A 23,682-nucleotide genomic window follows, 5' to 3' on the forward strand; every position below is an offset into this window, starting at 1 on the left:
TTATGTTTCCAGAGCACTGACTTCAACAGAACTTTCATATGCACAAATAGAACAGGAAACCCTTGCACTGGTATTTGGCTGTGACAATTTTCATGAATATTTGTATGGTCATGGATTTCAAGCAGAGACTGATTACAAGTAGTGATGAGCAAAATTTTTTTTTACCAGACATGGATTTGCAGTGAAATTCACTATTTTGAAAAAATGTGGTGAGGAAAAAGTTTCAGTCATGTCAAAAAAGTTGCAGTGGCATCAAAAAAGTTACATGCATAAAAAAAGTTGTATGGGACAGATTTGCTCATCACTAATCACAACCCTCTTATTACTGTTGTGCAAAAGGGCATAGGTGAAGCCCCACCTAGAATTCAAAGACTATTACTACAGCTTTAGCGACAACTTTGTTTTGCACTATAAGGTAAGAACTTTGGGGTAGCAGACACACTTTACATGTTTATTTGACTAAAATCACTTCAGAAAATACATTCACTGATTACATTTCTGCACATGTGTATTTAGTTAAGACCACTTCCAGAGTTAAGGTGGCCATACACAAGCAGATTTCATCTGCTGATTCAGGTCCTTTAAACTGATTTGGGAGCTTATCTGCCTGTGTATGGCCACACCCAACAGACCTACCCATCCAGTATTTGGCCTAAAATTGGGCAGGTTTGATTTTTCCGTTGGATCGTGGACAGCACCGGCTCATTGATTAGGACCCTGATCTGAAGGCTTCTGTGCTCTAGGGCCACGCAATCGAATTAGCCAGATATCACCCACCTTTAAGTGGGCATATCGGGAGAAGACCTGCTCGCTTGGCAACCTCACCAAATGAGTGAATCTTCCCAAGTATGGCCACCTTGAGTCATGTTCTGTGGTCTCAAATAGCCAAGACTACACAATAAGATAAAATACTGATAAAAGTCAAACTTGCCATTGTGGACAATAACGCAGGGTCAGGGTGTCTTGTTGCATATTTATAATATCTTCAATAATTCTCTGAATTTGATGGTGTCCTGCTCAGGGGCTTTAGTATTTTCATCCCCTCCTCAATGATCAAACTGATTTTATCAATGCTTCATGAGGGGCATGTAGGAATGAATGAAGATACTGAACACTTTGATACTCAGCTTTTTGCCACCCTGGTCTCAACTCATCTCATGGCATCAGCGCCCCTGCACAGAACTTCCACCTTTGTCAAAGAATAGAATTCAAACTTTCAAATCTTCGGAAGTGTCTGCCAATGCAATTCATACAGGGCAGACTTTATAGAAATCGCAAACATCTTCTACAGATTCCAGAACAAATACAATCTGCCCAGGTCAGTGATATGGTAGCACAACAGGTGCAACACAACAGCCCCGTCATTCTGAGGCAATGCCTGCAACAGGTAGTCTGTCAAACAACAGCCAGGAGCGAGACAGCCGTGAAGTAACGTCTTTGCGAGTTATTCGCAAACCATTTTGTCTCAGTTAGCAATGCTAAAGTCCTACTTTAATAACTTGCATGTTCAAAGTGGTACTCTAAAGAGCCACAATTTCAATGTTACAATGTTGCTTTATTTTGATGTGGTGATTTTTACGTCCAACCACTAGAGGGCTTTATTTGACATTGTTTTCTTTTTTTTTAATTGTTGTTTTGAGGAACTAAAAAGCATCCATTAAGGCACAACTGCTCAGTATTACAAACTCACTGAATAAAGCCTGACGTTTAGATGAGTGTGAGTTTACAGATGTAAATTTATCTAATCTTGGCACAGAGTTTATAAGGGTGTGGGATCTGCACTATATAAACAATAGGATCATCCCGTGGGCAAGGCTCACCATCAGGGATCTGAAACGAGAAGCGCTGCAGGAGAGACGTGAAGAAGAGAAAAAGTTCCATCCTGGCCAACCTCTCCCCTAGGCAAGCTCGGCGACCTGAAATCAGGAAACACTTTTATAATTTTATAACATAGTATGCATGCAGTATCCACAAGCTATGTGCCAGCTTTATCTACAAGTGTCTTGCTGCAGCCTGAATTGGTGGCACGTGGCTACTGTAGGCATGACCTGGGTGGTTTGGGAATCTCTGTTAGGTATGGCAGGTAGTTTCCCTTAGTAAATAAAGGAAGGGGAGAAGCCATGTAAGGCCTCTTTATACTTTGCTCAAGGAAAGGGGTACATGGTACCAGGAGCCTAAGGAAAGTGTGTCTCGGTGAAGGGAAGACCCTGGAGTCGGAAAGATAACTCATTGGAAGTTGGGGTGGAGGACTTAATGGGGACTCAAGTTTCCTTTATATCTAAGGGAGAAATTTAAATACCTAGGAAGTTCTTACCCCTATTGCTATCTCTATTGGCAACAGAGATTTGTTAAAGGAGAAGGAAAGGTAAAAACTAAGTAAGCTTTATCAGAAAGGTCTATGTAAATACAGCCATACGCAGTCACAGAAGAGTCCTCTATCAAAAGAAACACAGGATTTCTTGTCTCCTTTTTTGTAAATATGTTGTTTTGGTATCTGACTTAAGAAAAATCCTTAATTCCTGTGGCCAGAGTTTGCACAGTTCTCTCCTCTCTCCTGCTCCCCCCTCCCATAAGATGCTAAGAGCTCCCTTAGGAATGTGTGATCTGAGCTATAACGGCTAGACTGAAAACAGGAAGCTATTTAAAATAGCAGATGCTGTTTTAAGCAAACAGAGAAAGTTTCTAAAGCTGTTTACACAGGTATGATAAAGCTTTCTGCAGAATAAATATATTGTTCTAGGTGGCACTAATATGACAAAAGTATTGGTAGTAAAATTCCAAAATGACTTCCTTCTCCTTTAAAAGAAAACTTAAACTCCTTTTGCTTTTTTTTAGATAAAGACAAATATGCCTGATACAAGGATTAGGTGCATCTAGGAGCAGTTAGGGTAACACCAGTTCTACTTCTGTGTTCTTCTACCTCATTAACATAGTATTAATTATATACCAATATGGGACCTATTATACTGAAAGCTCTGGACCTGGGGTTTTACAGATAAGAGATATTTACGTAATTTGGATCTCCATTACTTAAGTCTACTAAAAAAATCATTTTAACATTAAATATTTATCATAAATTATATCATAGTTAGGATCAAGTACAGGTACTGTTTTATTATTACAGAGAAAAGGGAATCATTTAACCATTAAATAAACCCAATAGGGCTGTTCTGCCCCCAATAAGGGGTAATTATATCTTAGTTGGGATCAAGTACAGGTACTGTTTTATTATTACAGAGAAAAGGGAATCATTTAACCATTAAATAAACCCAATAGGGCTGTTCTGCCCCCAATAAGGGGTAATTATATCTTAGTTGGGATCAAGTACAGGTACTGTTTTATTATTACAGAGAAAAGGGAATCATTTAACCATTAAATAAACCCAATAGGGCTGTTCTGCCCCCAATAAGGGGTAATTATATCTTAGTTGGGATCAAGTACAGGTACTGTTTTATTATTACAGAGAAAAGGGAATCATTTAACCATTAAATAAACCCAATAGGGCTGTTCTGCCCCCAATAAGGGGTAATTATATCTTAGTTGGGATCAAGTACAGGTACTGTTTTATTATTACAGAGAAAAGGGAATCATTTAACCATTAAATAAACCCAATAGGGCTGTTCTGCCCCCAATAAGGGGTAATTATATCTTAGTTGGGATCAAGTACAAGGTGGTGTTTTATTATTACAGAGAAAAGGGAATCATTTAACCATTAAATAAACCCAATAGGACTGTTCTGCCCCCAATAAGGGGTAATTATATCTTAGTTGGGATCAAGTACAAGGTACTGTTTTATTATTACAGAGAAAAGGGAATCATTTAACCATTAAATAAACCCAATAGGATTGTTCTGCCCCCAATAAGGGGTAATTATATCTTAGTTGGGATCAAGTACAAGGTGGTGTTTTATTATTACAGAGAAAAGGGAAATTATTTTTACAGAATTATTTGCTTATAATGGAGCCTGTGGAAGATGGCCTTCCTGTAATTCCGAATCCCATACCTGCACTGGCTGGCAATACGATTAATAATACACAAAGGAGAAAGTAAGAGACGGGGTATAAGCAACAGCAGCACTCAAGCCCACAATGCCCTGGTTCTATCTGGATGATCCACTACCCATCTCTGCATTAATGTAGTGTTGACTTCTCCTCTTCCAGTGTGACATGGAAGTTCCTTGGATCGGGTAGGCATTATCTTAGAGAAATGCAATGAAAGGAGCACATTTTTTTAAGTCCCTACTGCAAAAAAAAACAAAAAAAAAACATCATGGGGAGATCACGAAATGTGAATGACAACTTAATCCAAAAATAATATCTGGAATTGTGTTCCTAAAGCTGCAAAGAAGAAAGCTGTCTTATATGAGTTATAGTCCAAGGTAATGCCGCTTTTACATCCTTGCCATTATATGTTACATTTCCCATGTTGTTTTCCTTCTTTACCTGTAGAAAATGGTAAAAATGCTTCTTGTTTTACAAACTTGCCATCCGCATCCAGGAAGTGCTCTGGATAGAACTGGAATGGTTTCTCCCAGACCTTTTCATCTTTAAGCACTGAGGACAGGTTGGGGCAGACAGCAACACCCTGTAAAGATCATTCAGTTGCTTTACCAGCAGAAGAATTCTGTCTGATCTGAAGTCAGTGTCACAGTGAACATTGTTATTTCTTCATCATCTCTTCTAGAATCACAACAGTCAGCAGAATATAATATATGTTTCAGTAACAGCATTTACTCAGGGATATGCTCAGCCCGTACATATAGCTATATATAATGCCAATACAAAATGTAGTTTAGTAAACTTTTCCTCCATAGGCATCCTCTCTGTAACTAAATTACTGTAAATGTATCATATAGTGATGAGTGAAACTGGCCCGTTTTCAAACTGGAAAAAATCTGTGAAATGGCAAAATTTTCCAAATGCATTGGAGTCAATTAAGTCAAGCAATATATTATTCAGTGCTGGCAAAAAAAATGTGAATTGTGCAATAAATCTGTACCAGGCGTAAAAGCTCACCGATTGATTCCTATGTTGTATCCTAATATGCTATAACAGTGCTATCCAACTGACCCCCCTCTGTGTGGCCCCCCACCTCTCTGGCTGCTTTGATGGCTTACCTTTGTGTAAGCTTTAAATGGTATCAGTACTGAGATTAACTGGCCCCCTGCATGGTTAACACCTCAGATTTAGGCTGTAAACCCCCTGTATTGTTTAAAAATGTAGTCCCCTGTGTTGTTCACACTTTTTAATCCCTACATTGTTCACCCCCTGCAGTGTTCACACCTCAGGCTCAGGCTGTAATCACCCACAAATAAACCCTGCACACTATAAAAAGAAGATATACTGTGGTGGTACTGAAATTAAAAAAAGTTTTTTAATATAGCTATAGTGCAGACTGTAGGAGCAGTGCCAGCATTGTTTCACTGTATGCTGCCAGTGTGTGCCATACTCTGCCTGCCCTATGCTGCCTGTGTGTGCCATACACACAGGCAGCATAGGACAGGCAGAGTATGGCACACACAGGCAGGGTAGGGAAGGCAGAGTATGGCACACACAGGCAGGGTATGGCACACACAGGCAGGGTATAGCACACACAGGCAGGGTAGGGCAGGCAGAGTATGGCACACACAGGCAGGGTAGGGCAGGTAGAGTATGGCACACACAGGCAGGGTAGGGCAGGCAGAGTATGGCACACACAGGCAGGATAGAGAAGGCAGAGTATGGCAGGTTTTTGCTGTACTACCACCATTAATATGGCTATGGTCATGCGATAACATGGGTGTGGTTTCAAGTTGGTGTGGTATTAAAAAGGGGAGTGGTCAAAAAGCTTCCATTTTCGGCCCTCCGCCACGGAGGCCGGAAAAATTCCGGCCCTCAATACCACAGAAGTTGGACAGCACTGTCCTATAAAATGGTTATATTGCCCACCTTTGGTATGGAAAAGCCTTGGACTTCCGTGTCTCTGTATGTCATATGAGTTACAGACAGAGGGACAAGGTCTGCGCAGCGTTGGATTTCATGGATTACTGCATTCGTGTACGACATTTGCAAAACATCTGCCATTGCAGCCTTCCTGCTTTTTCCAATTACTTGGTCTATTTCCTCTTGAACCTTTCCTGAATTAGTAGAAACACATGGGAAGGAAAAGGACTGACATTTAGGAGATCTCCTGCTAAAGGACTTCATTTACTTTTGTGCACAATAGCAAAACTGCACCATGTACTAATCTGTCAAGATGATCATGGGAGTAGATGCTTATAGACCTCTAAAACTATTGTAATGTATGCTGCAATTGCCAAAGCCTGTGCTTTAGACAGTGATCAGCAAAGAGAAGGCTTATATTAAAAGGGAAGGAAAGGTAAAATCTAAGTAAGCTTTATCAGAAAGGTCTATGTAAATACAGCCATAAGCACTCACAGAAAAGCTGCATTGAGTCCTCTATCAAAAGAAACACAGGATTTCTTGTCTTATTTTTTGTACACATATTCTTTGGGATCAGACTTCCTGCTCTCAGAAAAATCCTATAGGGCATGGGCACAAGTCTGCTCAGCTCTCTTCTCTCTGCCTCTCCCCCTCCCTTCTCATGCTCACCCTCCAATAAGTATTTGCTCGCCCTCCCAACTCTGTGTAATGTGAGCTACCAGCAGCTAGAGCTGCAGCATGGAAGCTACTAAGAGCAAGCTAAAATGGCAGCTACTATCTTAAACAAACAGAAAGCTGTTTACTTCTGCAGAATAAATATAGCATTCTAGGTGGCATAATGTGGCTAATCTATTGGTAGTAAAATGCCAAAATTCCTTTCCTTCTCCTTTTAAGAGTGACATTTAGCCCAGAATTGTGATGAGTGAATCTGTCCTATTTCACTTCACGGAAAATTCACAAAATGGCAAAAATTTGCTAAACACATTGAAGTCAATGGGTCTTTTTTTTTACCATGCGACTTTTTTTTTGATGGTCGTTGGAGTCTATGGGTGTTTTTTTGTGGCAAAACCTGATGAAAAATTTTGCTCATCACTAACCCGGAACACCGCACTGTATCCATAGCCCTAGTAGAGGCAGGACCCAGGGCAAAACAAACTTTTTCCCCAGGACAATCCATGCTATTCTTACTCTGGACATCTGGGTATAGCAACATGTACAGCAGCCCCCATCTCAGGGTGGTACTTGACGTTTCTGATCCAGCTGTAAACAAGTCAAATGCAGTAAACAACAGATTCTTCTCATTAAAATAATTCTCTTTGTCTCCTTTTACCTATAAAATAGAACATAACACACTTTGTCAGTCCTATTCCTAATTTATGACTATTCAGTAAACTGCATTGAGTACTATAAGTTAATTTATTATTTGCAATTAGGGTTGGCACATATACATATAGAACAAACATTTAGGATTATGCTCATAAGTTATTAAATATATATATTATCTCACCGAAAGTATAAATGGGCCTGGGTGCTCATGCCCCAGACCTTCAGCTTGAGGTAGTAGTAAATCCAAAAATTGAAAATGGCAGGCACTCCAGGACTTGAAGAAAAAGGTATCAGGCAGTAGACTCCAAAAATTGAAATAAAATCATAAATTTATTTAATTAACACTAGATGCTACATGGCCTTACGCGTTTCGTACCGTATGGTACTTAATCATAGGCATTTCCTAATTAGGGTTGGCACCTTTGTTGAGTTATAAACCCAGACAAAGGGATGTCGGCGCAGTGCACCACAGATGTAATCACGCAAACTTGCTGATGTTATCACTTGATGATGTTATCACTTGATGATGTTATCTGCCCATGTTATAACGTCGGATCAGATCATACTGCGGGGTAAAATTGGCTATTAGTTGAGGACACAATCAAGACACCAAATCGGCCATTGCCCACCAGACCTGCCGGATTTTCAACAGACAGTTCTTGGGAGGCCTTATACGCAGGCAAATAAGCTGCTAACTCAGTCTTGAAGGGTCCAGTCGTCAGCTTTTATCAGCCCATCTATGTGTCTGTCATCAGCTTAAAAGAACATACTCAGGGGACAGAAAGGCATCATTCTGATGCTGAAAATTTAAGAGGAATACAAATAAATAGACCTTACCTTTTCCATTTCAAGCGTAAAGGCATCTATGAGATCCCTTGTGCATGCAGGATTCCATGTTTTCTGATGATCAGAGATAATTTTCTGTAGATATTCAAGCACATCTACATGAGGCCGATAAATCATCTTTGCCAGACCTGGAAGTTTTGCTAGCCAGGGAATTGCGGTAGCAATCTAAACACACAGCATACAAACCATTTATTTCTCAGCCAATAATGCAGCCATTCTAGCAGTGTATATTGGGGGGGGAAAACTTTCTACAGGGTCAGTATGTCTGACTATCAAGTAAATACCTGAATCTACATTTTACTTTATACAACAGAGGGAGGAAATTATGTTTATTGTACTGGGCCATCAAATTGTTAAAAAGTAACAGGAGATTAGGCATTCTCTTCTGAGACATAATTTACTTATCATCCAGTGATTTTGCTGGGGTGGTTCTATACCAAATTTGGCCAAGCGGACTTTTATTTTTTTCCAGATGATGCCTTAGCCCATAAAGTGTCAATTTTAGAATGTACTATTAAGTTCTATATATACGTTTTTTTAACACTCCCTGTATGTACTATAAAGGCTGAAAAAAACACCTTTTTCATTATTTAATCAATGAATATTGCTTGTGCTAAGCATACTTTTGGTCTAATGTTTTAATTAAGAAATATCTCATTTTTCTTTGTTTTGCTATACCTTGTACTAAACAATGTTTAATGTTTAGACTGAAATTAAGTCTCAGTACTTTCCCTACTGTAAACACCCATATGCAAGCATTCATTTATGAACAAATGGGCAAAATTAGGCTCAAGGCACACAGCCACACCTCTTGCTGCTCCCATTGATTTCAATGAGTAATGTGAACGCAAAGCTCTTTCTGACTGAAAAGCACTCTCAAGTTTGCAAGTTCCCCATAGTCTTATATGTCATGGGCCTCCCACTAGGGTATGGGCCAGAATGGTTATGGTCTTTATATGATGAAAATCTGAACTTGAAATTTACCTGATAATTCTATTAACTATCTATATCTTAGATTGGTAATAAAGGCATAGTCAGTGCTACTCTTTTCTGAAAAGAATCTACTAACTGCTTTATAGGCCTCTTCATTTTTTGCCTTCCACATACAATAAGCAATATACCCGTTGGCCAGTTTCTTAAACTTAAATATATGTAACCTGTTTTTGAGAAAAGAGTATTCTATATCATCTCTCTATAGAACTTTTAGTGGGCTCTTTAAAGCTCCTGCCAGACCCATTTTGGAAAAATATAGAGCCCATAAAAATGCCATGTCTAGCCTATGCCCTAGTGTTAGGCCCATGAAACATGAGGGTATTCTGCCTTCTTCTGTGGTCTGTACCTGTATTATCACTTTCAGTTCACAGTTATGTCAGATTAAATATATCATACAGAAGAATTTGATTATGCTACAGTGTGGGCTGAATATTGCACATTGATTGAAGGTTTATTTCACGGAAATCTAAAACTTTGGGGTACTTGCTATCCCCTTCAAATTATTTAAATGACTCTTATTCTGCTCTAGGGCTCCATAGACTTCATTGTATGACACCATCATTTTGCTATAATCAGGCCCTCAAACAAGTTGGACAACACTGGCCTAGCTAACTGAGGAGTGACGACAAGGTTGAAAATACATGGATAACTTGTTTAGACATGGAGCAAGATTTTGCATTACTTTTTTATGTATCCTCTGTTCAGATCCTCAGTTTTTAAAGATAGAAAGAGTACAGTTAGGACCTAAAGGACATATCTTAACTATTATCGCAAAAATCCCACAGATTTATTTACTTACGCACTAGATTTGCACGAATAAGAACTCAGTGTTCAACGTGTTTTCATTAATGTTAAACTGGTATTTGAGTTTGTAGCTGTTTGGGTTTTTTTTATTCATTAGTTAATCTATTTTGTTCTCCCATATATTGCTTTGCCTTTATATAACTTATGTTTATCATTTTGTTTTATGTTGTGTCATTTTGTTCAGCCTATAATTAAAAGCCCTGAGCCATGTCACACAAGGCCTTTTTTGTGAACATGTTATGTGAATAAAATATTGTTACTTGTTATACCTTGACCACTGCAAAAGGAGGTTTTGCAAAAAAAGTCAATTTTTTTGTCTCAGTAGGGAATATTAACTCAAAATGCTAAATATAGATTTACAGGGTGTACATTTATGCTACTATTAATAAGTAAAATTAAGTTTTGAGCCAGTTAAAGGGAATCAAGTTGCTTTCTCTTATTACCTGGGCCATAGTTCCGAATTCAACTTCAAACATTTCTTGATTCAGATTTAACAATTTTTGGAACTTGTAATCATCGTAGTCAAACCGATCACCAAAAACAATGGAGTTCATTATGTTGGCAACTGCAGTATTCAGTTTATAATGTGGGTCAAATAACTGCCCTGTGAAACACCAACGTAAGATCACAAAAAAGACACAAATAAACTGAACAAAACATAGGTGAAGATCCCAGCACTTGCCAATCATTATTTCTTTGGTATCTCTTACAACATAGTATTAGACCAGCTCTGGATGACAGAAGTGATAAATAATGTAAGCTGTGCTAGAACTATAAACAGTAAGAAAGCAAAAAGTATCGGCACACTCAAAACCAATAAATGAAAATAGAAATGTATTCAATACAAAAAACACATCATAACAAGCATAGCCCAGTGCGTTTCAAACCATACAGGGGAAAAAATGTAAAAAAGGGCAGAAACATTGCCATTGCAACGCTGTATAAAATGTTTTGAAATAGGACTATTATTACTTTTAGACACGATTTGTCCAATGTGTTCACACATTCTGCAAAATCTGATTGAAATCCGATCCCACCAGTACTTTTACTACAATCCTTACCAAATTGGTGTGTGAGGCACATGCTAATGGTTTGGTTAGTAGTAGGGTTAGGGATTATTTGGTTCCAACTGCCTTCACCACCTGCCTAAGGTGCATAAAGCTCAACTCCCTCCAGTTGGTAGACCGATAGTGTTGGGTATTTCATCTCTTAATGAAAGATTGTCTGAGTTTATGGATTTGCTTTTACAACCTTTGATTTTATGTTTATTTTCTTACACACGAGATACAAAACACATCTTGCAGATTGTTAAGAATTTCAGGTGGCCAAACACCTATTCTTGGGGTACAGTGGATGTCACGTCCCTGTATTCGCGCATCCCTCATGATCAAGATTTACGGGCCGTATCTTATCATCTTGATAAATATGGTCTATATGATGAGGTAATGAAGTCTTTTATTTTGGAGTCTGTTATGTATTTACTTTCACTTAATTTTTTTAAAGTTTGATAATACATTCTATCTCTAGAGGTGTGGGACTTCAATGGGTGCGAAATTTGCAGCCACCTATGCCAACCTTTAGGGCGAATACACACGGGTCAATTAGACCATTTACCACGCATAGGGGCTGATTTACTAACCCACGAATCCGACCCGAATTGGAAAAGTTCCGACTTGAAAACGAACATTTTGCGACTTTTTCGTATGTTTTGCGATTTTTTCTGATTCTGTACGAATTTTTCGTTACCAATACGATTTTTGCGTAAAAACGCGAGTTTTTCGTATCCATTACGAAAGTTGCGTAAAAAGTTGCGCATTTTGCGTAGCGTTCAAACTTACGCGAAAAGTTGCGCATTTTTCGTAGCGTTAAAACTTAACGCTACGAAAAATGCGCAACTTTTCGCGTAAGTTTTAACGCTACGCAAAATGCGCAACTTTTTACGCAACTTTCGTAATGGATAGGAAAACTCGCGTTTTTACGCAAAAATCGTATTGGATCCGAAAAATTTGTAAAGAATCCGAAAAAATCGCAAAGTACCGATCATTACGAAAAAAACGCAAACGGACTCCATTCGACCCGTTCGTGGGTAAGTAAATCAGCCCCATAGAGTACAATCGTGTCGCCGCAACAAATCACACACGCAATTTCGTCCCCCAGATTAGTCACCACGACTTTTTGAAAAGTTGCGGTGACTAATCGCCTCCTGTGTCTTTGCTCTTACATGGGTTGGTGGGAGGAGTTTTATTCAGTGATCTGCAATTTTCATTGATTTTGCAAAACGGTTGTAACTTTGTGTCTCGTAAGGCTCCCACTTTAGCTAGTTTTCTTTCTCTGAGTCTTCTAATATCCCGACCGATTGGGACCTCTTGGCTTACAACAAAAAGTACCTACCCGTGTGGTGCACGGAGGTGTTCTCATATCAAAATGAGCTAATTAAATTGGATTTTAACTGACTCCGGTGGATGGTCCTGGTGTATGAGTATAGATGTTTTTTCTCATGTATGGTTGCTTACCCTTTCAAGCTAGGGGGTTCGGGGCTTCTGCACCTGAAACACTTGTTGACAGCAGTGAGTTCCTTGCTTTGCAAGATGTTCTTTTGACTTCAACTGAATTTCGTTTGAATCTTGTGACGGACCCGGGGTTATACACACTCCCGGGTCATTACTTTCCCTCGGTATGCTTACTCTAGGTTGATTTATTGACTTTAGGTTTCAAGCGGTTAATAGTTATCATTTATTGCTTCAATTTATTACTTTGGATTGTTTGTTTCTTTTAGCTTACTGTATTGAGTCACACTAATAGCAGCTGAGGCAATATCAATGCGTATGTCTCCTAGCTGTACTTTTATTTGTTTATAAATGAAACACAGGCACAGACCAGGGTGTTGCTGTCTTTCCTGTCTGTGTTACTGCCATTTGAATGAACCCTGACATATGATGTTTAGAAAGTAGGCACCTGCTTAAAGAGATATTGTTATTAAAGAAACAAGACACCTGTTTAAGCACCTATTCATAAACAGCAGTCATGGAGATAATACTAGTGCTCAGGTTAGGGTAATATTATGCCACAGAGGTATGAATAAGACATGGTTATGCAACAATAAAATATCCAGAAAGCTCTCAGAACACAAACTCAAAAATATATTTTATTTATGTGCTCTCCAGTGGGAAAGTGACTGCCTAGACTGTCCCTTGGACAGACAATTTCCGCAGTTCATCTTTTGATCATATTGGATCACTGATGGCCTGTTCTAATGGAAAAAGTCATCTACCAGTGTTTTGGTGGGTAGAAGAGGTATTAGCAGATCAGTAAATGAGAGGAACTGCAGTTCTTTCTGATCTGCTTTAATTTGGGCCATAGACCTGAACTAACAAAACAGTAATATTTGGCCATCCATATAGGAAAGCTGGAAACACTGATGATATCTTTATAACGTTGGGGTTGTTTTCTCTGGAAAAAAGGAGCTTGCAAGGGGACATGATTACTCTGTACAAGTACATTAGAGGGGATTATAGGCAGATAGGGGGTGTTCTTTTTTCCCCATAAAAATGATCAGCGCACCAGAGGCCCCAGAGACCATTTGAAGCAGTGTAGGTGGTTTTTCACAGTGAGGGCAGTGAGGTTGGGGAATGCCCTTCCTAGTGATGTTGTGATGGCAGATTCTGTTAATGCCTTTAAGAGGGGCCTGGATGAGTTCTTGAACAATCAGAATATCCAAGGCTATTGTGATACTAATATCTACAGTTAACATTAATGTTTGTATATATAGTTTGTGTATGTGAGTGTATAGATAGGTTAGTATGTGCTGGGTTTACTTGGGAGGGTTGAACTTGAAGGACTTTTTTCAACCCTATGTAACTATGTAAATGTTTTATAAATTCTGTAACTATGCCTACAATATTTTTATGAAGCCACATAATGGATTAGTTGCTGTATTAAGATCTTTTATATCCAGGGACTGAGAAAAACGGTGTATATCAGTGCTGTCCAACTTCTGTTGTACTGAGGGCCGGACCTACGTGGTGGAGGGCCGATAATGGAAGCCAGTTTTGACCACTCCCCTTTTTGAAACCGCACCCACTTGAAACCACACCCATGTTATCACATGACCATACCCATATTAATGGTTGTAGTACAGCAAAAACCTGCCATACTCTGCCTGCCCTACCCTGCCTGCGTGTGCCAGACTCTGCCTTCCCTACCCTGCCTGTGTGTGCCATACTCTGCCTTCCCTACCCTGCCTGTGTGCCATACTTGGCCTGTGTGTGCCATACTCTGCCTGCCCTACCCTGCCTGTGTGTACCATACTCTGCCTGCCCTACCCTGCCTGTGTGTGCCATACTCTGCCTGCCCTACCCTGCCTGTGTGTGCCATACTCTGCCTTCCCTACCCTGCGTGCGTGTGCCATACTTTCACTGTGTTTGCCATTCTTGGCTGGTTTGTGCCATACTTGGCCTGTGTGTGCCATACTCTGCCTTCCCTACCCTGCCTGTGTGTGCCATACTCTGCTTGCCCTATGATGCCTGTGTGTATGGCACACACAGGCAGCCTACAGTGACACAATGCTGGCTCTGCTCCTACAGTCTGCACAATAACTATATATTAAAAAACTTTTTAATTGCAGTACCACCTCAGTATATGTTCTTTTTGTAGTGTGCAGGGATTATTTGTGGGTTTCTACTGCTCCTGAAGTGTGAACAGGGGAACAATGTGGGTGATTACAGCCTGAGCCTGAGGTGTGAACACTGCAGGGGGCGAACAATGCAGAGATTAAAAGATGTGAACAACACAGGGAATTACATATTTAAACAATACAGCCTGATTACAGCCTGAATCTGAGGTGAGAACCATGCAGGGGGGGCAGTTAATCACAGTACTGATACCATTTAAAGCTTACACAAGAGTAAGCCATCAAAGCAGCCAGACAGGTGGGGGGGCCACACAGAGGGGGGTCGCGGGCCGCCAGTTGGACAGCACTGGTGTATATTATTAGCAAACACAGCACCCTAGTTGGGAATATCCATTGCTGACCTTGTTCAGACTGGAAGGCATCACACAGGTACCCAGCTTCTTCTCTCACTTTTTCCTCCAAGGATTTTTTTCCCATCCCGAAATCCCTCAGTGTAGACAAAGTAAATCTTCTTAGGTCCTTCCAAGATTGGCTGTAATTTGCCAGCACTACCCCTGGATAAAGGACACATTGGATAAATATCTGCTTTGGTTCCATTTAATATGCAGTTCATAACAAACATTTTAAACATACATTAAGGACCTTTTTAAAGGTGGGCAATTGAAAACCTTTGGCCACATGAGGGAGGAATGCAGCATAACAAATATCTCAATATCTCAATTTCAAGCACACAATTAATGGCCCATGGAAAATATATTAGACAATTGTAGCGCGTAACTTGGATTTATCCCTCCTTGCTTTCCTTGCTTAAAAGCCAAAATCAAAACCAAAGTATAGAATAAAATGTGACCTATATATACCAGATAGAAGCACCCGATGCAGTATCTTTCAGAGTTAAGAACTGATTCTCCCAAACATTTATTTTAACCAAGCTTATAATACATTAAGCCAAATTGCACCTTAATGATTGTTTGCAAAGGGGAAGAAGCACTCCAGTCTGTCGGCAATGCCTTTAAATAATTTATTTGCAGAAATAGACAAACAGCACAAGCTTAGTGCTGGAGTTCAGGACCTGTTGCTCTCTCCTACAGAATGTTACTTGGCTGTTCTAAAACATCATGCTTTTCTAATGGCACCCAGTGTTATTTGTTATTATATTATATTACTAGTGAGGACATTCCACAATAGGCAAAACACCCTAATTTCACTGTGTACCATTACTCTTGCCAAATCATTCCCTTTAATGCAAATCATGCAAGGAACCAACCATGGAAGCAATCATGGAAATCTAGCCAGCAGGAGCTGCATTATAGTTTCTGCATGAGGTTACATCTTCGCTGGAATTAATTCTATTTATAAATGGGGGGGGGTTATATTTACATTATTCTACCTTTGTTATTTCCAGTGAACCCGATGCCTTCATACAGTTCAAATGGGGGCCGATCAGCAAAATCCTCAGACTTCTGGAGCAGAGCTTCCTTAATCGCCTCATACCCATTCAGCACCACCACATTTTGCCAACCCAACTGCAGGCTGAATACATCTCCATATTGTTTCCTTAACTGTAAAGAGAAATTTTGTTGGCAAAAAGAAATTTCAATAAAATAATTATGGTACATTGTTGGGCTACGTAGTTATCAATTAATTCCCTTATCTGTAGAAGAAACACTTGTGTTCTATAAATCACACCCCCTGCATGCAGGACTGCTGAGAAGGCAATATTGATTTCTAAGCACCTAAGCCCTATGACAGCAAGGTTTATAAGCCAAGAGATATCATTAGCTGGAAGGTTTCTATACACATTCCAAGGTGACCATGGTGTTATGGAGAGTAGCTCTTCAACGTCCCTGCTGAGCCACCTGCTACAGGGTTTGCTTAAATTGAGCAACACAATACGGCCTGTCATGTTGGGCTGATGTATTGTAGCAGTGTATCTGTAGCGCATACAAACATACAACGCTAAGTACAGTACACGGGTGTATATTCCTTTGAGGCTGATATTAGTGGGGCTTTTTAACAATCTTTTGTAATTAGAAAAACACAGAAATAAAACACAAAGAATGTTTTTCATTATATATAATAGGAGCCATAAGGGCCAATTCACTAAAGGTCGATAACGCTTGCGTTTTTGCGTTAAAAAGCATGCAATAATTTAGTCCCGATTCATCAAAGTCATTTCGCATGCGTTAAGACGCATATCACATGCACAAAAAAAGCAATATGGCAATGCGTTATTTACCTCACATTGCGTTAATTAGCGAATAGAAATAATACTAACGCGTGATTCACAAACACATATGAAGCGTTAAACGCACTAAATATCGCATTAGTCTGTGTGAATATTAACACCTACTTGGGGTAGGCGGTACTTAAAGAAAATTGTGGTTTGTGAGCTTTTGGCAACACAACATGGAGTTTGCAGTGGGATTTATTCAAGTCTGTGTTGGCCCTAGAGCAGGGGGCTCAAACTCAATTTACCTGGGGGCCGCAGGAGGCAAAGTCAGGATGAGGCTGGGCCGCATAAGGGATTTCACAAAAAATTGGCTTTCAAGGGATAATGCAAGGCACGGCGGGCGGGAGCTGCTGATTGCGGAAATGACGTTATGCCATCATAACAGTTATTATGGGAAGACGTTTGTGCACTGTTAACTGTTATGATGGCATAACGTCATTTCCGCAATCAGCAGCTCCCGCCCGCCGTGCCTTGCATTATCCCTTGAATCGCAATAAAAATCGCGATCCATTCATTGCTTTTGAGAAGGCGTTGGTGCGGGCCACAAAATATTGTACCGAGGGCCGCAAATGGCCTGCGGGCCGCGAGTTTGAGACCCCTGCCCTAGAGTGATGTAGCCTCCAGTGTTCAGGGAAATGGTCATTTTCAGAACAGTAGTTTTCCGAAAGTCATGGTTACGTGCGTAAAATCATGCACTAATATAGCACGCGGCGAAATATATCACCCTATTTAATAAGTGATTTCAATATATATTGGTAGGATAGGTTAATGCAAAGGTAATACAGGTCATGGTGTCTGCCAAAGCAAAAAATCACTCCCTGAGAAAGGAGTTTTTCCAAGACATTGGAGTGTCTTACCTTTTTGCACAATGTATCTGGGTTAGGGTTAGGGTCATTTGCTAATTATCACTGTAAACACTGGCGGTATGTATATGCAATTGTTTGTAATGCAGATGTAATGTTGTATACTTATTTTATATATATTTATAGCATAAAGCATATCAGCATTTTTTTGCTCTTGTACATACCACAGTGCATTCAATTTGCTGAGGTGGGCATTGGGCTATTTTAAAGGTTGCATTATTTTCTGTTTTGGTCATAGTTGACTTAAGGAAAGGGCATGTAATAATATATGTATATGTTTCTAATATAAAATATGAAAAAGTAATATTAGGTATAAGAGTGCCCCCCTAACTTTAGATTTTACCAAATGAGAATAAGGCAACTTTCCAATGTTTTGGGGCCCTATGTTGAACGCTGTGGGGCCCAATACTATCTAGTTATGCCACTGACTTGGATGTTTTGATCACTGCTAAAAGTATATTCTGGGTACAGTGTAAATTAAATAAGTAATGGTGTGTTACATAATTTGTACACAAGCCTTTGGTTCATAATTGGTCCAATTATTTATAGACCTTAGTTTAAAAAGTTTAAAGTAGACTACATCTATTGCAACTGAATGCGGTCTTCTTGCATTTGGTTGAATCCTCTACAAAAGATTCAGCAAAACACGGACCCAAAATTTAACTCTAATTTAAAAATTTAAATCTGAGCAGAATTTAAAAAAAAAAAAAAAAAAAAAAAAACCTGCAAACAAAGCATCACTGCCTTTAGTAGTCACCATCTTTACACACAGTAGACATACTGTACCTAACTGCAGGTAACTACCAGGAAAACATTGCTTGCAATACTATTTCAGCACTTTCACAATTTACATTACAACCCCGTTTCCAAAAAAGTTGGGACACTGTGTAAATAAAAATTGAATGGGATGATTTGCAAATAATTAATACCCTATATTTAATAGCAGAAAGTAGAAAGGCAACATATCAAATGTTGAAACTAAAAAAATATCTACTCATTTTGGAGGTTGTGGCAGTAACACTGTTCAAAAAAGTTGGACAAAGGGGGATGTTTCCCACTGAATTGCATCACCTTTTCTTTTAACAACACTTTGTAACCATTTAGGAACTGAGGAGACCAACTGTAGTCCTTAAAGTGAAATGTTGCCCCATCCTTGCCTGATATATGTATAGAAAAATCATCCCAGGACATAAGCTGGGTGCAGATTTGTAGCCCAATGCAATCAGACAGACCGAATCTAATGGTAACTGGTTTCTAATTGTGGATGCTGTAGTGCCAGTTTTGCTCAGTTGTGCCGTCTGTAGCAATTCCTGCAGAAGAATCAACACAATGGGGCTGATTCATCAAAGTAAGAGTTCGAATCCCGAAATGGGTAAAATTCGGATTAGATACAATAATTTCTGATGATCGCAAATATCACGAAAATGCTTACGAAAAAATTGTATTAGTCACGATAATATCGTATTGGTGATCCGAAAGTCACAAACTTTTCATATCGGAACGATTGTAAATGGCAGGAAAAATTTTCTGACTTTGATCCTTCTGTGCATGTTTTTGGAAGCCTCCCATAGTACTCAATGGCACTCTGCAGCTCCAACCTGGCCCAAGGCAAGTCACAATACCGAAGCTTGAATGAATCCAAAACGTTCGTACTCAACGCGACAAATACGACTTTGTTGCACTAATTGTCGCGCTTTTTGATGCAAAGTATAAAAAAGTCATGAAAAATACACACAGTGTAAAAAACATAAAAAAAAGATGATTTTTTTTGTATTCGGAAGCGATCGCACTTAATACAAACCCCCTGTTTGTATTAATGTATTCTACTGTACACCACTGCGTACATAAGTAGCGCTTTATAAATAAAGATATACATACATACATACATAAATGAGCCCCAATGGGTGCATTTACCTGTCTGAAGCTGAGGCTTGAAAAGTCCATCTGCAGCAGGTTCCCCACAAAGGGCCAGGAGGGGGGGCTGGGAGGGAAGTCTGTGCAGGGTTTCCTGCGCTTCATGAAGTCCAACAGCAGAAGCAGAAGCAGAAGGGTGAAGATGATGCCCAGTGTGAAGACATTACACCCCAAGGCAAATGGGCAGAACTGGGATAGAAGGCTCATGAAGGCTGTTCTGCTTCTTTACAATAAGCACTTTATATTTCTTCCAGTTGCTGTTCCTCTTCCTATGCCTTTCCTTATTGTCCTTAATTATTATTAATTGTTTTTGTGTATTGTCTCTGTTCTAATCCCTTTTTTGTCACTTACGTGCTACTTTGCTGGCTGCTTACTATTGTGAGTTTGCCTTGCTGATTTCCAGTTTATACTTTACTCTGGCAACAACGCCCACATTCCTGGGGAAGCTGATGCCAAACATGAATTGCGCAGCTGCCTTTCCCTTAATGGTAATATTTTGTACATATTTATTAGACTCATTTCTTTCACTGTACAGTTGGGTCCTTAATGATGCAGTTATGCAATTGTGCATTAAAGCAAATATTTCTATATTGATATGCAGGGATATATTGGATCCAGAAGAATGGTCAGCTGGCCCATAAGAAGATTCTAGAACAGACTGTTGTGACACTGCCTAGCAGCTGAGGGCTTTGCTGCCAACCAAGCAGCTCCAACATTCCCACGGAGTCACACATGAATTTCACAGGGTGCAGATAAAGTTGCATTTTCCCTAAATATTAATTGTCAAAATACCAATATATATGTCACAAAAGACTCTGCTCAGTTAGAGATATATTATATAATAATATAATAATATATAGGGATATATTGGAGAGCTTATACAGTATATATATTACAATGCACATATAATATTAACTATGAATTAAACGTTTAAGTGATAATTCAAATAAAATACTATACCATACTAATATGGTAGTAAACTTGGCATTTGCACTGCATTAAATATTCAGCATAACAAAAGTTAATATCCACATAGAGTAAAAACAAAGTGTCTTTTGAAGAAATGTTGCTAAGCAAACAGCACTTAATCCAGCAAAGCAAGGGTTAACCATCCACATGGGAACATTGTAATCTCTTGGGGAGTGTTGAAAGGCAAGAGTTAAAGTTCTACGTTAAATGTCCAGCAAAACGAGCTAAATAGTTAAGTGTTGAATATTTTTTCAGCATAGAAGCAAAAAATCCTCATGATTTAAACACAAGGAGCAGCAGGTTCCTCCATCCAGGGAACAAACCAGCCACATAAGGGTGCAATCCATGTGCAGAGAAACATTAGGTTCTAAGGCAGAAAGCAATGACTTGATCCTATATTGTGTAGCCACAAACAAGGCAGTTGCTATATAATACTGACCCACACACTGGACTCCTATGGCAGGGAAAGTATTAATCTCTGTGACTACACAACTGTACCAGCAATCATTTTCTCCACTCTATTACTTGTGCTTGGGAGACTTCTCCAGCTTATGCTATAAGGTCAGTGTCTCTCTGTGATGTTGTTAGGAGACTGGAATCCCCAGAGCTCAGCCAAACAGTCATGTGAAAGTTGCATCAAGTAGTGTTCCACCTGCATTCAAAGCTTGTCTGCTCCTCAGTGAGCACAGAGTTATTGGAAACAATAGGTTCTGTTTCTCCTTGCATTCCCCTGCGCTTGAACGCATGAAAGATCCTTTACAGGGAAATGAGGCAAGAACATCTGTGTGTAAGAGCCCTAATAGTGTGGCACTATGGCCACTTGCACATAACAGGGGAGCGACTGACAAAGCAAATAGTCAGAAACCATCAGGCCCAGCAGCAGCTGCTCAGGACTTACAGAACAAAATTCAATTGTGAGTTTGCACAAACCCCTGTGATTGGCCAAATAACTTCTTACCTGCCTCTCCTTTATTCCCACTAACAAATATGGCTAGATAATTGAAAAAGACAAATCGCCATACAAACCCATTAAATAGCTTTTTTGCATTAATATTTGCCATATATGCATTAAACTCCATTTCACTATTTTACAATGACATCCTTACGGATTCAGCAAACATTTCTGTTTGGTTATACAGGGCTATTTTGAAACCAGTGGGGTAGCTATCATGGGGGTACAAGTGGTACTGCAGTCAGGGGTTCTGTGGCAGAGAAGGGGTTGGAAAGGTGTAAGGCTTGTGGGGTTGTGGGTGGAGTTTGGGTGGAGTTATGGCTTAAATGGGGTGTAGCCAAGGCAGATCAGGGTCCTGGTTAAGTGTCCAGGACAGAACCCACCACCCAGAAGGCTGAAGTGACTAACTTGGTAGTATGGCAGTAGTAGTCGGGCAGCCCTGCATCCATGTAGCCCTCTCCCAATCTTTACAGGGGTATATACAGAGCTGTATTCCCATTCACCTGTTTCCCTGCATGTGGACTTAAAACTGCAAAGTTACCCATGAGGATAGGAAGACAGAGAAAGATGAAACCTGTGAGCTCTGCACCACTCTGCAGTATTGTGGCAGGGAAACATTTGAATGGAATAGATGTTGTAGGGAGGGAGCTTGGAACCCAGCATTGCAATTTGCACATAGGCGAGTTCCAGTTTGGCATAATATTTTCAAGCCCTGCATTACAGAAGTATTTTGGTTGTGGAAATACCATATTCATTCGTATGCAAGACAAGTAATTTTGGGAAAGAAGCACAGGATCTCGCCTAAAACTTCCACTTTCATGGAATACCCTGAAGCTCATCCACTTGATTTAAAAGTATGCCCATGGCAGTAAATAGGAAATTTAAGAGTGATCCTGGCCTGTTTGCCTGAAGTCCTCTGCTCTGCCCTGCACTATTCTAAATTTGTTCTTATGCTTAAGTGTACTTAGCCCCTAGGATAAAGGGTTTTTCAGCTCTTGGCATAGGAGGTTATAAAATATAAGGTGCACAGTTTCCTTCAGTTCTTATTACCTAGATCAACCAATTATCAAGTAGCACTATCACCTGTTTCAAAACTAACCTTTTAATGGTTGCTATGGGTTAGTGCACCTGAGCAACCATTGTGCTTTTTTATTCCATGTAGAGGAGTGATGGTGTGCATTTTGTCCATGAATATTTCCTTCATGGAGGAAATCACGGAGGCTCTGCATTATTTTATAACTTTCCTCTTGCGCCACGAATATGATCGCATTTGGCTAGTTGGCGTAGGTGAGCGTAAATTGAGCAGAAGGCTTGAAAGGTGATTTAACCTCGATTTGTCTATAAGGCAAACCCAAAGGATCTGGTTGGATTTAAAGAGAAGGCAGCCTGGCCTTATTCATGATGTTGCACAAGAGCTTGCTGGTAAGCAGTGTTCGTACGAAAAGTTGTGACGCCAAAACATAACACTGATTTTGTCACTAAGACTGTTTGTTTGTCCTGTAATGAAAAGATTCTCTGCACTCACTTGATCTCTTTTCCTGGTTGTACAAATGGCGTGTTCACAGCAATAGCAGGGCCACCCCCTAAACCTGACACCCTCGGCATGGGTGCCTCTATAACTTATAAGTATGGCCCATATATATTGAAAATGAAAAACCCAGCCCATCACGGGACACTTGTTGCTTACTCCGGTGGTGGATAACTGTGACCCTGTGTTCTTTCTATCAGCAGGTTATAAAGGGAGGGAATAAGTCTCCACAGTCACAAGTTAGAAAACGAAAGCAAAGATCTGATTGGTTGCTATGGGCAACAATACCGGTGAGGAAGCACACAATTAGTGCAATATGTAGAAGCATTCAGCATTAACTTTTTACAAATTAATTTTCTGTTTTTTGTTATTAAATAGTTTTATTTTGACACCTGTTTGTGTTTCATAAATAAACTGAATACAGGTACATGTACCAAATACACTATATATGTATATACTGTGTTTATAGAGAGAGATGTATATAAGTATGTATTTATATTAGTATTCATGATGCATGTTTCTTTATTCACACAGAGTACAAGAGCTGTGAGTGTTTGTTTAATATAGGTGTATATATACATACATACAGTGCAGCTCAGGTATATCTGACTGGTTGTATACTTCCACCTTGCAAGTGTACCTATGGTAACTGGGCTATAGGGCAACACAGAACTTTTTTATTTCACAAATTCAATATGAGGAA

The 23,682-nt window shown here is 39.6% G+C and overlaps 1 protein-coding gene across 1 annotated transcript; it reads right to left on the bottom strand.

The window, feature by feature from the left end:
- Positions 1 to 437: 437 nt before the first annotated feature.
- On the bottom strand, positions 438 to 19,961 carry LOC116410450 (cytochrome P450 2D20-like). The gene is made up of 9 exons (XM_031901068.1): positions 19,531 to 19,961; positions 15,911 to 16,082; positions 14,922 to 15,074; positions 10,334 to 10,494; positions 8,085 to 8,258; positions 7,110 to 7,251; positions 5,928 to 6,115; positions 4,443 to 4,584; positions 438 to 1,916 (listed from the first exon to the last, which is right to left on the bottom strand). Exons 1-9 carry the CDS (start codon positions 19,735 to 19,737, stop codon positions 1,738 to 1,740), a joined length of 1,518 nt encoding a protein of 505 aa, XP_031756928.1. The 5' UTR covers positions 19,738 to 19,961; the 3' UTR covers positions 438 to 1,737.
- Positions 19,962 to 23,682: the final 3,721 nt, after the last annotated feature.

This window comes from Xenopus tropicalis, chromosome 4 (assembly GCF_000004195.4).
Source record: "Xenopus tropicalis strain Nigerian chromosome 4, UCB_Xtro_10.0, whole genome shotgun sequence".
Classification (NCBI taxonomy): Eukaryota; Metazoa; Chordata; class Amphibia; order Anura; family Pipidae; genus Xenopus; species Xenopus tropicalis.

Excerpts from the sequence above, each read along its gene's own strand:
- LOC116410450 (XM_031901068.1), bottom strand. The coding sequence starts at position 19,737 with ATGAGCCTTCTATCCCAGTTCTGCCCATTTGCCTTGGGGTGTAATGTC. Across the intron at positions 7,252-8,084 it reads TTACGCTTGAAATGGAAAAG|GTAAAAGGAGACAAAGAGAA; the intron begins GTAAGGTCTATT and ends TCTATTTTATAG. Across the intron at positions 6,116-7,109 it reads GCTATACCCAGATGTCCAGA|GAAAGGTTCAAGAGGAAATA; the intron begins GTAAGAATAGCA and ends CTACTAATTCAG.